The sequence below is a fragment of the Halichoerus grypus genome, chromosome 2 (genome assembly GCF_964656455.1).
Source record: "Halichoerus grypus chromosome 2, mHalGry1.hap1.1, whole genome shotgun sequence".
Taxonomy (NCBI): Eukaryota; Metazoa; Chordata; class Mammalia; order Carnivora; family Phocidae; genus Halichoerus; species Halichoerus grypus.
In genome coordinates, this window is record NC_135713.1 from 93109831 (window position 1) to 93123253 (window position 13423).

Here is a 13423-nt window from a genome sequence, read left to right on the forward strand (position 1 = left end):
ACTAGGATAAAGTCACCAGAAGTGAGATATAAAGAAGTCTACAGTGACTCTAATGAAGAATTTGGAACCCTATAATGATGCCTGTCATATACAAAAATATTTTACTTAAAATTGGAGAAGTATAAAATAAGAGCAATCATCAAAATTGTATAGAGCCAGAATTATGAACCATATATAAAAATATATACAAAATCACGGCAATTCTGTAATAAGCCATAAATAGAAAAAAAAAATTGATAGAAACACAAAGTGGTTGCATAGGCAGTAGGATTACAGATGTATGTAGGGTTTCCCCCCTCTAATATTCTAAATTTTCTATAATGGTTATATATTTCTAAATTTATTAATTTGAGAAAGAGAGAACAAGGGGAGGGGCAGAAAGAGAGGGAGAGAATCTTAAACAGACTCCCACTGAACAAAGAGCCCAACATGGGGCTCGATCCCAGGAACCTGAGATCATGACCTGGGCCCAAATGAAGAGTCAGATGCTTAACCGACTGAACCACCCAGGCACCCCATAATGGTTATGTATTTTTAATCATAATGCAAACTTTTTTAAAAACATTAAAGAATGCACCTAGAAAGCACAGAAAGCAGACTCTAAACCAAATAATTTACAGAAAACTATTTCATAAAAATAGTTTACAGTAGGAAAAGACTTTTTTTTTTTTAAAGATTTTATTTATTTATTTGAGAGAGAGAGAATGAGAGAGAGAAAGCACATGGGGGGGGAGGGTCAGAGGGAGAAGCAGACTCCCTGCCGAGCAGGGAGCCCAATGATGGACTCGATCCAGGGACTCCAGGATCATGACCTGAGCAGAAGGCAGTCGCTTAACCAACTGAGCCACCCAGGTGCCCAGGAAAAGACATCTTTAAATGTTAAAAGGAACTATTACTAACATTTTAATGTACTGTTTTTTAATTTATTTTTTAAAATTGTCATAATGCTCTAAGGCAAGTCTGTTCAAGTAGGACTGCTAGGTCAGACGGTAAGCACATCTTTAACTTACATGAGAAATTGCATTCAGGGGCGGCTGGGTGGCTCAGTTAGTTAAGTGTCTACCTTTGGCTCGGGTCATGATCCCAGAGTCCTGGGATCAAGCCCCATGTCGAGCTCCCTGCTCAGCTCAGAAATTCGGCTTCTCTCTCTCTCCCTCTGCCCTCTGCATGTGCTCTCTCTCTTGCTCTATCTCCCTCAAATAAAATCTTTAAAAAAAAATTGCATTCATTTTCACGAGATTGTACACTTTTGCATTACCACCAGCAATACAGGAGGGTTCTAGTTACTCTACATCCTTGTCTGCCCTTAATATTGTTAGTATTTTTTTCTTTTAGCCATCCTAATAGGCGTATGTTGCTAACTCACTGTGGTTTTAATGTGCATACTAATGACCAATGGTCTTGAACATCTTTTCCAGTGCTAATCTGCAGAGTAAATGGCCATATATTGTGAGTTTATTTCTTATTCTCTATTCTATCCCATTGGTTCACATGTCTATCCCGTCCATAATACCATGCCACAGTGGCTCTATAATTTGTAAAGTCAGGTAACGTGATTCTGTTTTTCTTTTTTTCTAAACTGTTTTTTAGGTATCTTAGTTCCTTTGCCCTTCCATGTAAAATTAGAATCAGCCTGTTTACATTTATAGGAAAAAGTCCTGCTTTTTGGTAGGCAGTGTGTTAAATCTACAGATCACTTTGGAGAGAACAGACATCATTACTATGTTGGACGTTCCAATACATGAACACAACATGTCTATCCATTTACTTAGGTTTGTGGTTTCTTCATCTTGTTAATCTAATCGTAAGCATTACAAATCCTGTACATGTTTTGTCAGACTTATTATAAATGGAATTTTAAAAAAATGTTCTATTTCCAACTATTCTTTGCTTATATAAAGAGGATTCATTTTTGGGTTGCTGACCATATTTCCTGTTATCCTGAGAAAGTCACTTGGTAGTTGGAAGTTTTTAAAAATAGATTCCATACAATTTTCAACCTAAAAAATATTATCTAAAATGGGAATCAATTTATTTTTTCCTTTCCAACTATAAGCTTTTTCTTTCTTTTTCTTGCCTTATTACAAATAAGATTTATTTTATTATGTTGAATAAGAGGGGTTAAGAGTAAACATCCTAGACTTTTTACCCATTCTAGGGGGGGAAGCATTCAGTCTTCCACCATTAAATGTGATATTGGCTATAGAGTTCTTGCAGATGTCCTTTACCAAATTTAAAGAAGTTCTTTTCTATTCCTAGTTTCCTGAGTGTTTTCATCACACACAGCACGTTGTATTTCGTCAAATGCTTTTTCAGCATCTACTGATATGATTGACCATGCTTTTTTTTTTTTTAAGAAGACTAAAGCTTCTCAAACTCAGCACTTTAGACATTCTCAGCCAGAAAATTCTTCGTCGTAGGGTGGCTTGTCCTATGTAACATAGGATGTTTAACATAATCCATGGCCTCTACTGATACTAGTAACACTCTCAGTGTTGGGACAACCAAAATGTCTCCAGAGACTGTTAAATGTCCTTTTGTGTGGCACAATCACCTTTAGTTAAAAACCACTGCTGTGGGGCACCTGGGTGGCTCAGTCCTTAAGCGTCTGCCTTCGGCTCAGGTCATGATCCCAGGATCCTGAGACTGAGCCCCACATTGGGCTCCCTGCTCGGTAGGAAGCCTGCTTCTCCCTCTCCCACTCCCCCTGCTTGTGTTCCCTCTCTTGCTGTCTCTCTCTGTCAACTAAATAAAATCTTTTTTTTTTAAGATTTTATTTATTTATTTGAGAGAGAGAATGAGATAGAGAGAGCATGAGAGGGGGGAGGGTCAGATGGAGAGGGAGAAGCAGACTCCCTGCTGAGCAGGGAGCCCGATGTGGGACTCGATCCCAGGACTCCAGGATCACGACCTAAGCCGAAGGCAGTCGCTTAACCAACTGAGCCACCCAGGCGCCCCTAAATAAATCAAATCTTTAAAAAAAAAAAAAAAAAAAAAAAAAAGAACTACATTAGTTTGAGAAGAAGTAATTTTTTAAAAAAGGATTATAGTACTATCTTCTAGAAGAATAACTGACTAAACACCCAAAAAGTTATTGAATAATAATGAGGAGGGGTTAATTGATAAGGTAGGTAATAAATTTCATTATGAAGCTTTTATCATTAATCAAAGCATAAGAAAAGACTTATCATTGGAAAAGAGAGTCCAGAAAGAAACCCAAGTATATAAAAGAATTTTACTAGGTTTTAACTATTATGAGGAATACAGAAAATAACTTTAGAAAATATAAGTAACAATTTAAAGATTTTTTAAAAATCATTCTTAAAAGCTCATAGTTTTTACAAGTAAAATTTGTATACAATAAAAGTTAAAATTTAGGAATAGATATTTGCAACAGATGTCCAAATGTTAATATAACTATAATATAAATATAATAAAAATATCAACAAATATAAGGAGCTTTTATTCATCAACAGAAAAAAATCCACCATACCAAAATAGGTAAAAGGTATTATAACTGGAAAGAAAGGATATGCAAATACCAATTATTACATAAAAAACAAAAAGTACTCCGTAATAACCAAGGAAATGCAAAATTTAAAAACACGGTACTAATTTTCACCTATCAAACTCCTCTATTTTTATTTTTTTAATGACGATGTCAAATGATGCTAAAGAATCAAAGGGAGCATTCTCCTTTAGCACACTGGCATTCTGAAGGAATAAACTGCTTCAATACAACTTCTAAGGAAATGTGGATTTCCTGAAGGAATAACCTGAATGCTAAACTGTGTTAATGCCAGGTAGATAACGAAAATAATGAATAGCAGTGATTTTAAACTGCGACTGAAGGATTTCCATGGCCACCTATGGAAGGAAGTTGGAAGGAACGGACCTTCAGAGACCTTGTCCTATGAATCTCTTCATTTGGCTTGTCTTGATTTTTATCATTTATAAATCGTAATCCCAAGTATGTACTTTCCTGAGTTCTATGAGTCACTGTAGCAAATGATCAAACCTAAAAAGGCTGTGTGAACCCCCAAATTTATCATCAGTTGGTGAGAAGTGCAGAAGGCCTGGGGACTCTCTAAATTTCCAAGTAGTGTCTTCAGTGTGGGCAGTCTCAATGCGAACTGTGCCTTTAAGCTGTGGGGTCTGTAACGGGTTAGTGTCAGAACTGAATTATGCCACACCAACACCCAATTACTATTTTTTAAAGGTGGAGTATGTGTAAACACATGCCCAGAAAAGACTGAAAGGATCTACTATAATTTGCTAATAGTGATCTTTTTTAACCACTAGGACTATGAGTAGTCTTTATACATTCTTCCACAGAACTCCTGCAAACATGAAATATTTAAACTACTCATTTTTAAAAACATCTAACAAGGATAACTTTACTAGGAAACTTACCTTTTTGTGCTTTTGCTGTTATTTCAAAGTATTTGACAGTAAGATCCTGAATAGACAGCACGGCCATGTGAGCTTTTCGCTGCCAATCAGCATCTTCTTTTTGTAGACTTTCAATTCTTCGGGGACCCAGATAATCATTCTCCATGGAAATCTTCAGAAAAAAAGAAAAATTAAGAAGCCCATTTCTTTCTTTCTTCATTCATTCCTTAAACATTTACTGAATGTTTAGTTATCAGGCAGGCATTGTGCCTTGTGCTAAAACAAAGAATACTTATTTTCTCTTGCTCTAGAGTACAAGTTATTAATTTACAAAACAAACAAATTAACAGTAACATTAAAGACATTTGACATAGAAATCTGTTCCCCATTCCTATCTTCTTTTTCACCCTTCCCCTCCTTCACATATAAACAAAGGACATACAGCAAAATGTTAAGATGTTATTTTTGGGTGCTGAGATAACAAGAAATATATTTCCTCCTTTATGATAATTCTATTTTCAGGTTAAGAATTATTTGTGCCACTAAATACTTATTTATAACTGGACATAAATAATTGAAAACTCAGATTTTTAAGACTGATAATTTATAAAAACCAGCCCGTCTATCTACTAAAGATCTCTGGACAAAAGTAAAAGACAAAAATTAAATATTATTTGCAAGAGTTACAAATAGAACAAAAGAGAGTTGAAAATCAAATGATGGACAGGGATGTACCAGCTGAATGCTAAAGTAAAATTCACAGAAGTGACAGTATTAATATAAAAGTATATAAAAACACTACACAGGTATGTTTAACATGGAAGAAAGGTGAAATCCAGCCAAACTAGCAATGGACCCTTTGTGCACTCTATCCTGCTTTATCATATAGTGAGAAAAGACTGCCTAAAAATTAAATGAGAAGTTAACATCTTATTAGGATGATGAAAAAAAAAAAAAACACAGAGAAAGGTATTAACCCATCCCTGGCATATTTCTGAAAAACTAATCAACTATCATGAGCCATCAAAAAAGTTGTAAAACAATTTCAGAACTAGAAATACAGGCTCTATTCGCTAAATGGTGCAATAAACAAATTAAAAGAACAGCCTGAACCCAAAATAAAATTTTAATCACCAGGAGCCCTTTCTCACCCCCGCGGAGGCTTTCCAGAAGGGGCTTGAGCGGGGGACTTGGCACTGAAGTGGCCGAGCTGTCGGGAGGGGCCTGAGTGGGCACTTCGAGGACCCAAGATTGTCTAAAGCCACAGGGAAAATGGTGGAAAACTCACCGTCGCCATTGCCAGAAAGAACGATTTATGGCTTTATTCTTTTCTCAAGCTCCCAATTTGGCTTCATCCTGTATCTTGTGTGGGCATTTATTCCTGAATCTTGGCTAAACTCCTTAGGATTAACCTATTGGCCTCAAAAATACTGGTCAGTTGCATTGCCCGTCTACTTCTTCATCACTATAGTAATTGGTTACGTACTCTTATTTGGAATAAACATGATGAGTACCTCTCCACTCAACTCCATTCATACAATCACAGATAACTATGCTAAAAATCAACAGCAGAAGAAATACCAAGAAGAGGCCATCCCAGCATTAAGAGATATTCCTATTAGTGAAGTAAACCAAATGTTCTTCCTGGCAACTAAATAACTTTATGCCAAAAACTAAATTGTATGTAGACTAACACTGAGCATTTCCTATAATTTTTTATATAATACTTTTGACTATAATTATTTTGACTCTCTCTCGTACCCAATATTGAAATGTAAACAATTAAGTTGATTCTTTTAGATTACGTTATATTAGTATTATAAAAGTTCCTGAGTATTAGTTATTAAGAGAATAAATAAAATACTGCATTACCATATTTTTAAAAAATTTAATCACCAGGAAATGTAACCTAAAGGAAGATAATATTTGGTTTTAATCTTGAAAAAATATACTGCTCCTTAAGCAAATGAAGAGGCTTCCAGATAGAGGGGGAAATATACGCAAGAGCATTTAGTACAGAACCGAGCACACAATGAGCAATTTATAATAAGCAGTGTTATGAATGGACCATAGCAAGGCATAAGGAGGGATCAAGAATGACTAGAGGGGAACCTGGGTGGCTCAGCAGGTTAAGCATCTGACTTCAGCTCAGGTCATGATCTGAGGGTCCTGGGATAGAGTCTCACATGGGGCTCCGTGCTTAGCAGGGAATCTGCTTCTCCCTCTCCCCCTCCCCCTGCTTGTGTGTGTGTGCACTCCCTAATAAAAAAGAATGACTAGAAAAAATCTGGGGGTGCCTGGCTGGCTCAGTTGATGGAGCATGAGACTCTTCATCTCCGGGTTGGAAGTTCAAGCCCCGCATCGGGTGTAGAGATTAGTTAAAAAAATATACAAAATCTTAAAAAAAAAAAAAAAAATCTGTATATAGAACTGCCATCTCCTCAAAAAGTAAACAATGAAGGAGTTGCTGGTTTCAAAGGGGCGAGGATCAAGGATTTCATTTTATATACGTTAAGTTTGATTTTGCAAAGGTCATGGCTAGAGATATAAATTTAGGTAGCCCTGACATACAGATGACATTTACAGTCATCAGAGTGAAAGAGGTTATCTAAGGAAGTCATGAGAAAAAGGCTCATGATTGAGCCCTAAGGAATTCTGACTGTGAAGCTGGGTCAACAGCCTACAGAAACAAAGCTAGAGGAAGTGGGGACACCAGGCAAGTGTGGAATCACATAAGGAGCAAGATTCAAAGGAAATAAAATCTGTCCAACACTGCTTGTTGGATGTAGGATGACACCTAGTACCCACAGATCTAACAGTATTAAGATCACTGAACTTAGCAACAACTTAGTTCTAGAGTATAAGCAAATTTCCTTTGCCTATTAACTCCCATGACATCTTCAGATCTCAATTACTAGATCATGGAAGTCTTCCCAACTTCCCATTATAACCTCTTCAGTGCAACACATGTAACTTTCCTTCAAAGCACTTACCATAATCATACTTTGTAAGATTTCATGACCTTTAACTATTAACTGCTTCCCCCTTTGAAAGTTCTATGAGGGCAGAGAATGCATAGGCTTTTTTTGAGTGTGTGGTTTGTTGTTTTCTTTTGGTTTTTATTTTTCTGCTTCTCACTAGCGTACTGCCTGGCATGAAATAGGCAATCTAAAATATTTCCTAAAAGAGTAAGTAAATTAAAAATTCACTCTGCACCTGTTTTTAATGAGGAGCGAGATGTAGACACGTGTATAAATAAATACTCTTTTGAGAGATCTGAGTGAATAGAGGAAAAAAGGGTGGTGCTAGGAGAGGACAAAGCTTAAGGGTAAGCCTTTTGCTTTTTGTTTTATTTTAATGGGAGATCATGGAACAGGCTGAGAAGTGATAAGCAGTATCTAGCAAAGGGAAAACATAAAGATGCCAGGGGAAAATGGGGCTAATTATAGTAGAAAGGTCCTTAAGAACAACATGGGAAGGAACAGGATTCAGAGTACTGGTGTAGGGAATTTGCTCTTGGCAAATGTAGGCAAAGTTCTTTTGTGGGCATAAAGAAAGTCAAGTTTTGGATTTGTAGAAGGATGAGGGGAATTTCTCTTTGATGATCTCCATTTTCCCCTGTGAAAAAAAGAGTCCAGATAAGAAAAGGTTGGTACAGGAGAATGGAGAAGACACAAAATAGCTGTTTTTAGATAGTAGGATGACAAACCATTTAGAAAAACTCATGAAGCAAATATTTTTTTAAAAAGTAACCAGGGTTATTGTGGTCATGGTAAAACAGGCACAAACTCATATACTGCTGTTAGAACCATAAATTGATGAAAACCTTTCTGGCAATTATTTTATGATACCATATTCTTTTCTTAAATACCTATTTTCTTACCTTTTTAAGAAAATACCTTCAAAGAAAAATAACCAAAGATGTTCACTATAATGTTGTTCGAAATAAAAGAAAAACTGTCTCACAAATATCTAACAATAGAGAATATTACAGATGATACACCTATAAAATACAATTCTATGCAAAAATGTTTATGAGGTTTCCAGTAAGAAAGGAAAATGATTATGTTATAATATTAAGACAGATCAAATCATAGACATAATTTCAACTACATAATGTCCAGAAAAAAGGAGAAAATATATAGAATGTATTACTGAGGTCATCTTTTGTTAGATTATGGGTGATTATTTTTCTTTTCTGTTTAAAATCTGTACTTTCCAAATCTTCTTTATTGTGTATGTATTGCTTTTATAATCATGAACCAAAAAAATGCTTTATCTCTTCTTTGGTTCACAAACCGTACCAACCAGACAAGATGAAGACACATTATCCCAGAGGTTTCCTGTTTCTAGTCAAGCAAACAATGAGCTCCTGTTTCCATATAGGAGGACCAGCAAGAGGCAAAATTATGAGACTTACTTTTTTTTCCAGTGTGTGTGGGAGGGAGGGGAAGTGGAGATATGATCAGAACCTAAATGTCTTCCTTAATAGTTGGAAAACAGAATTACGTGAGCTCCATTTCTGGGACTACAAAAATAGTGCCAAGTAAGGACAATTAAGTCAGTAGGAGAAGCTTAGATTCTTGGTATCAGATTCCCTACTTACCAAGACTGGAATTAATTCTCAGAAGACAATTACTATATCTCCAGTCACATACTGCAGGAGTCAAACTTACATGATGCTACTGGATATGGTTGTTTTTTTTCTCCCTTTTAGACTTTACCATGGCTAATATTTGGAATCATTCAATTATATAATTTGAATAAAGAGCCCATTGTACTGGGTGCTTCAGGGGATGTAACATAAGATACACATTCTCCTCCTAAGAAACTTACAATCTAATTGGAGGGTGGGGTAAGCAAAGATATCTGTGCTGCAGAAATCTGTCTTCAAATTAGGAGACCTGGCTGTGCTATGTAGTAACTATGAGAGCTTTGTTTGACACAATCACTTAACATTCGATTATTCACTCAAAATGATGATGTATTATAGCATTTTCTCAGAATCAGTACAGTACTAGGCAGTAGGCATAGAAAGATACTCAGCCTAGTGGAAGACACAGACAACAAAATAAGAATTAAAATAGAGTATGAAAACATATCAAAGATAGAGTATTCCTAAAATACTATGGGAAACACCAGCTATGGAGGTTGCAGTACCAAGTCTGGGAAGAAAATTTCTAATGGGAATGATGAGTAAGTAAATTCTGAAAGAACAAGTAGAATTTTGGGGCGCCTGGGTGGCTCAATCGGTTTAGTGCCTGCCTTTGGCTCAGGCCATGATCTCAGGCCTTGGGCTCCTTGCTCAGTGGGGAGTCTGCTTCTCCCTCTGCCACTTCCTCCCCCCCTACCCCGCCCATGCTCTCTCTCTCAAATAAATAAAACCTTTAGGAAAAAAAAAGCAAAAAAAAAACAAGTAGAACTTTATCCAGGTATTAAAAATGGTGAAGGGTGTCTCTGTGTAAAAAGAATAAATGTATTCTAAGGGGCGGCTGGGTGGCTCAGATCATTAAGCGTCTGCCTTCGGCTCAGGTCATGATCCCAGGGTCCTGGGATCGGGCCCCACGTCGGGCTCCTGGCTCGGCGGGGAGGCTGCTTCTCCCTCTCCCTCTGCTTCTCTCCCTGCTCATGCTCTCTTTCTATCCCAAATGAATAAATAAAATCTTTTAAAAAAATAAATAAATAAAGGTATTTTAAGACCCTTAAAGTAAATGAAATGTTTGGCAGGAAGAGAATTCATTTAGCTGTTTAGATCAGGATATACTTTATTGAGGTTCAAAACTGCAGAGGGCTCTAAAGGAAGGGTATGATTTTGACAGATACATATAGTATATGGGGAAAGAGAACCACCCAAAAGGCCTGCTGGAGGCAAGAAATGACCTGAGCAAAAGGCTAGCCTAGAGGCAGTTAGGTTCAGTGTGTTAAGAGAGAACTGTTCAGCATGGCAGAGTTTAGGTAAAACAGATAAAGGCAATGGGAGCTAAGACTAGAAAAAGAGGTTGTGGTCACTATTAGGAGACCTTAAAATGTCAGACTGAAATCATACTTAGCTTGAGAGGCACCAGGAAACCACTGTGGGATTCTTAGCAATAAGTGGCATACTTAGACTTCAGCTCAGATAGAAGGACTCAGATGTGTTTGCTATCTAACAAAATCATCAAGGTTTGTGCTTTGTTGTGATTACCGCCGATTTTTAAACACTCAAGTTAAAAGGTATAAGATTAATATTCGTAAGTGTGGACCAAAGATTTAGTAAATTTAACACTGCAGCCAAATTTTAAACTCTTACTCAGCACGTTATGATAAAACTTCTTTTTGATGACACGATTAAACTTTATACCCTTTCAAGGACTTGGTATACTGTACCTAAAACCATAAGCTAGATAACTAGGTTTTTTTCCTAACTTTGAAAAAGTCTAAAGACATGTAAATTCTTGTCCATCAGTTCCCAGGTTCATCCTTATGCTTTGCGATGCTAGAGTTGGGGCTCTGTGAACCACGTTTAGGCTTTGCCAATAGAAAGGGCTGGAGGAGGGAGAAGAGATTTGCTTCTTCCTATGTATATCACTTGACTTTCCTGTTTGCTGTTCCTATGAGCATCATCACAGATTCACCTCTTCCTCCCAGCATCCGCAGTTCCTTCCTGAAGCAGTTCACAGAATCCAGTTTTCAATTTGTCAGCCTTAGCAGAACTAGCCTCACTTTCTGCCCACCCTCCCCCCATGGGGAACCAACACCAGCCTGCTCTATTCCCAGACATCTGGGTCTCTCCTTTGAGCTGAGACATACCAGCCCTTGACGAGCTATGTTGCCTTCCCCAGACTTCAGCTCCACACACAGTCCATTCTCCATGTTAAAGCATTAACAATTACCATCTCTTTCCTGTGTGCCACCAATCCAGGAGTGGTGGCTGTTTTTACAATTGTTAGCTCTGATATCTTAGTTGCCGTCTTAACTATCTGGTTAACAACTTTAAGCCAAATTAACAATTCTTTGTATTAAAATCTCCCCTACTGAAATAACCAGTTTACTTTTCCAATCAAACCCCTAGAGACAACTATGGAACAGAAATTTAATAAACAGAACAAGCAGTGTTCAAAATTCAAAAATCTTAACTCTGATCATTAAATAGAAATCTTTTTCACTTGGATGGCTAACCACTGTACAGAAGTGAGGAAACTTACATTCTGGCTTTTTAAAGAGAAAAAAACTTTTTTAAATCTGCTGGTATTTGAAGATAATTTGTACTTTGTTGTTGGATTATCTTTACTTCACTGTACAGGTATATTCAAATATACGCAACGTAAACACCTCTCTATGCTTTTTAAATGCCGTTTAAATGACTTCTGAAACAAAGTAGTTAATACTGCAGCCAACTTTTTAAAAGAATGTTAATATAGTTTACTGTACCTAAGACATTAAGCCAGGATACTAAGTTCTTTTCCTAACTTGGCAAGTCTGAAAATGTACAGCATTGGTCAGCTGGATCATGTGCTTAAAAACAATGACATCTCTGTTTTCAATTTCAGGGCTAGAAAGAAAACAGTGCCTGTTTTTAAAATGGAAAAAAGTATGTGTCAGTTTAGGTAGCTATAGTGAGACCAATGTATAAATACAAATTTCTTGGCATCAATTACTTATTATGAAGTACATCACTTCCTTGGATACTGGTTTTATATGAAAAACTTAAGTGTTATTCCTGTCTATTGTTGGGTTAGTGGGTGAAGAAGAGAAAAATACAGCAAAACAAAACCTCCAATTCTCATGTGAAAGAGATGCCAAGATAAATTTGTATATATACTGATGTAGTAGTGCCGCAAATTTTCCAGGCCCAGGAATCACCTGAAGGTGACCAAGATTAACAAAATGACATGATCAGATTTGGAAATATCTACTCATGCATTTTTTGTATTCAAAGTAAATCAGTATTCTTGAGAAAAAGTGTGAAATGATAAATTTTTTTTAAAGATGAGAGAAATCTGGGGTGCCTGGGTGGCTCAGTGGGTTGGGGGTCTGACTCTTGATTTCAGCTCCGGTCATGATTTCAGGGTCATGAAATCAAGCCCCGCGTCAGGCTCCACTAGGGAGTCCGCTTGAGATTCTCTCCTTCTGCCCCTCCCCACTGCTCTTGTGCATGCTCTCTAAAAATAAATCAATCTTAAAAAAAAAAAAAAAAATGGTGAGAGAAATCTAAAGGCAAGGAAACCAAAGAAAAAATAGCTCAGGTAAGAGATAAGTACCTTTTTAAGATTTTATTTATTTGACACAGAGAGAGACAGCGAGAGAGAACACAAGCAGGGGGATGGGAGAGGGAGAAGCAGGCCTCCCGCTGAGCAGGGAGCCCGATGTAGGGCTCAATCCCAGGATCCTGGGATCATGACCTGAGCGGAAGGCAGACACTTAACGACTGAACCACCCAGGCGCCCCAAGAGGTAGGTACCTTAATGTATACTGATGGCACTACATAGTTCACAGCTGGCATGCCATAGTATACAGTGATCCAACAGTGTAAAAACCACCCTGCACAAAAGTGCCCCATCAAGGGGGCAGAGTGTAGAGACTGAAAAGTAGCCCATCTTTTGCCAAGCCATGTATACTGCTGCACCTGCCCAGAAGAAGGCCCTTTTCTAATTTGTCCACTGGAATAGGGGCTGGGTAGTGTTTATCTTTCTATCTCACACAAGGATACCTACAGATTTGCTTGGTCTTGGGGGAGAGGAAGGGTGGAAGAGCACATTTAAGATACAATGAGGAGATAATTGGCAAAATGAAGTGCCTGGCTACAAAGGGGAGAAAAGAGCTGAAGATGCCTTCCAGATTCTAGCTTATTTCTTTCAGCAAGTATTAAAAAAAAGTCGGCCAATGTGTTTGAAGTGCTTTTAGCTAATACACAAAGACAAATCAGTGTACCAACTCAGTACTAACCCTGACTCATTAATATGCTGGGTTTAAAAATCTAGATAGAATCATCTAGTTTGAATCTCACTCTGTGGATGCAAAAACTGAGTCCCAGACAGACTGTAACTTTGAG

At 37.3% G+C, this 13423-nt stretch overlaps 1 protein-coding gene and 1 pseudogene across 1 annotated transcript in view; one reads left to right on the plus strand and one right to left on the minus strand.

Annotated features, from left to right (window-relative positions):
- Window positions 1-13423, minus strand: part of JMY (junction mediating and regulatory protein, p53 cofactor) — a 97408-nt gene that overhangs the window by 43157 nt on the left and 40828 nt on the right. The window contains exon 3 of the mRNA XM_078067143.1: window positions 4414-4564. Coding sequence (XP_077923269.1) covers window positions 4414-4564 — 151 coding nt within the window. The remainder of the gene's footprint in view (window positions 1-4413; window positions 4565-13423) is intronic.
- Window positions 5650-6087, plus strand: LOC118539523 (phosphatidylinositol N-acetylglucosaminyltransferase subunit P pseudogene; annotated as a pseudogene).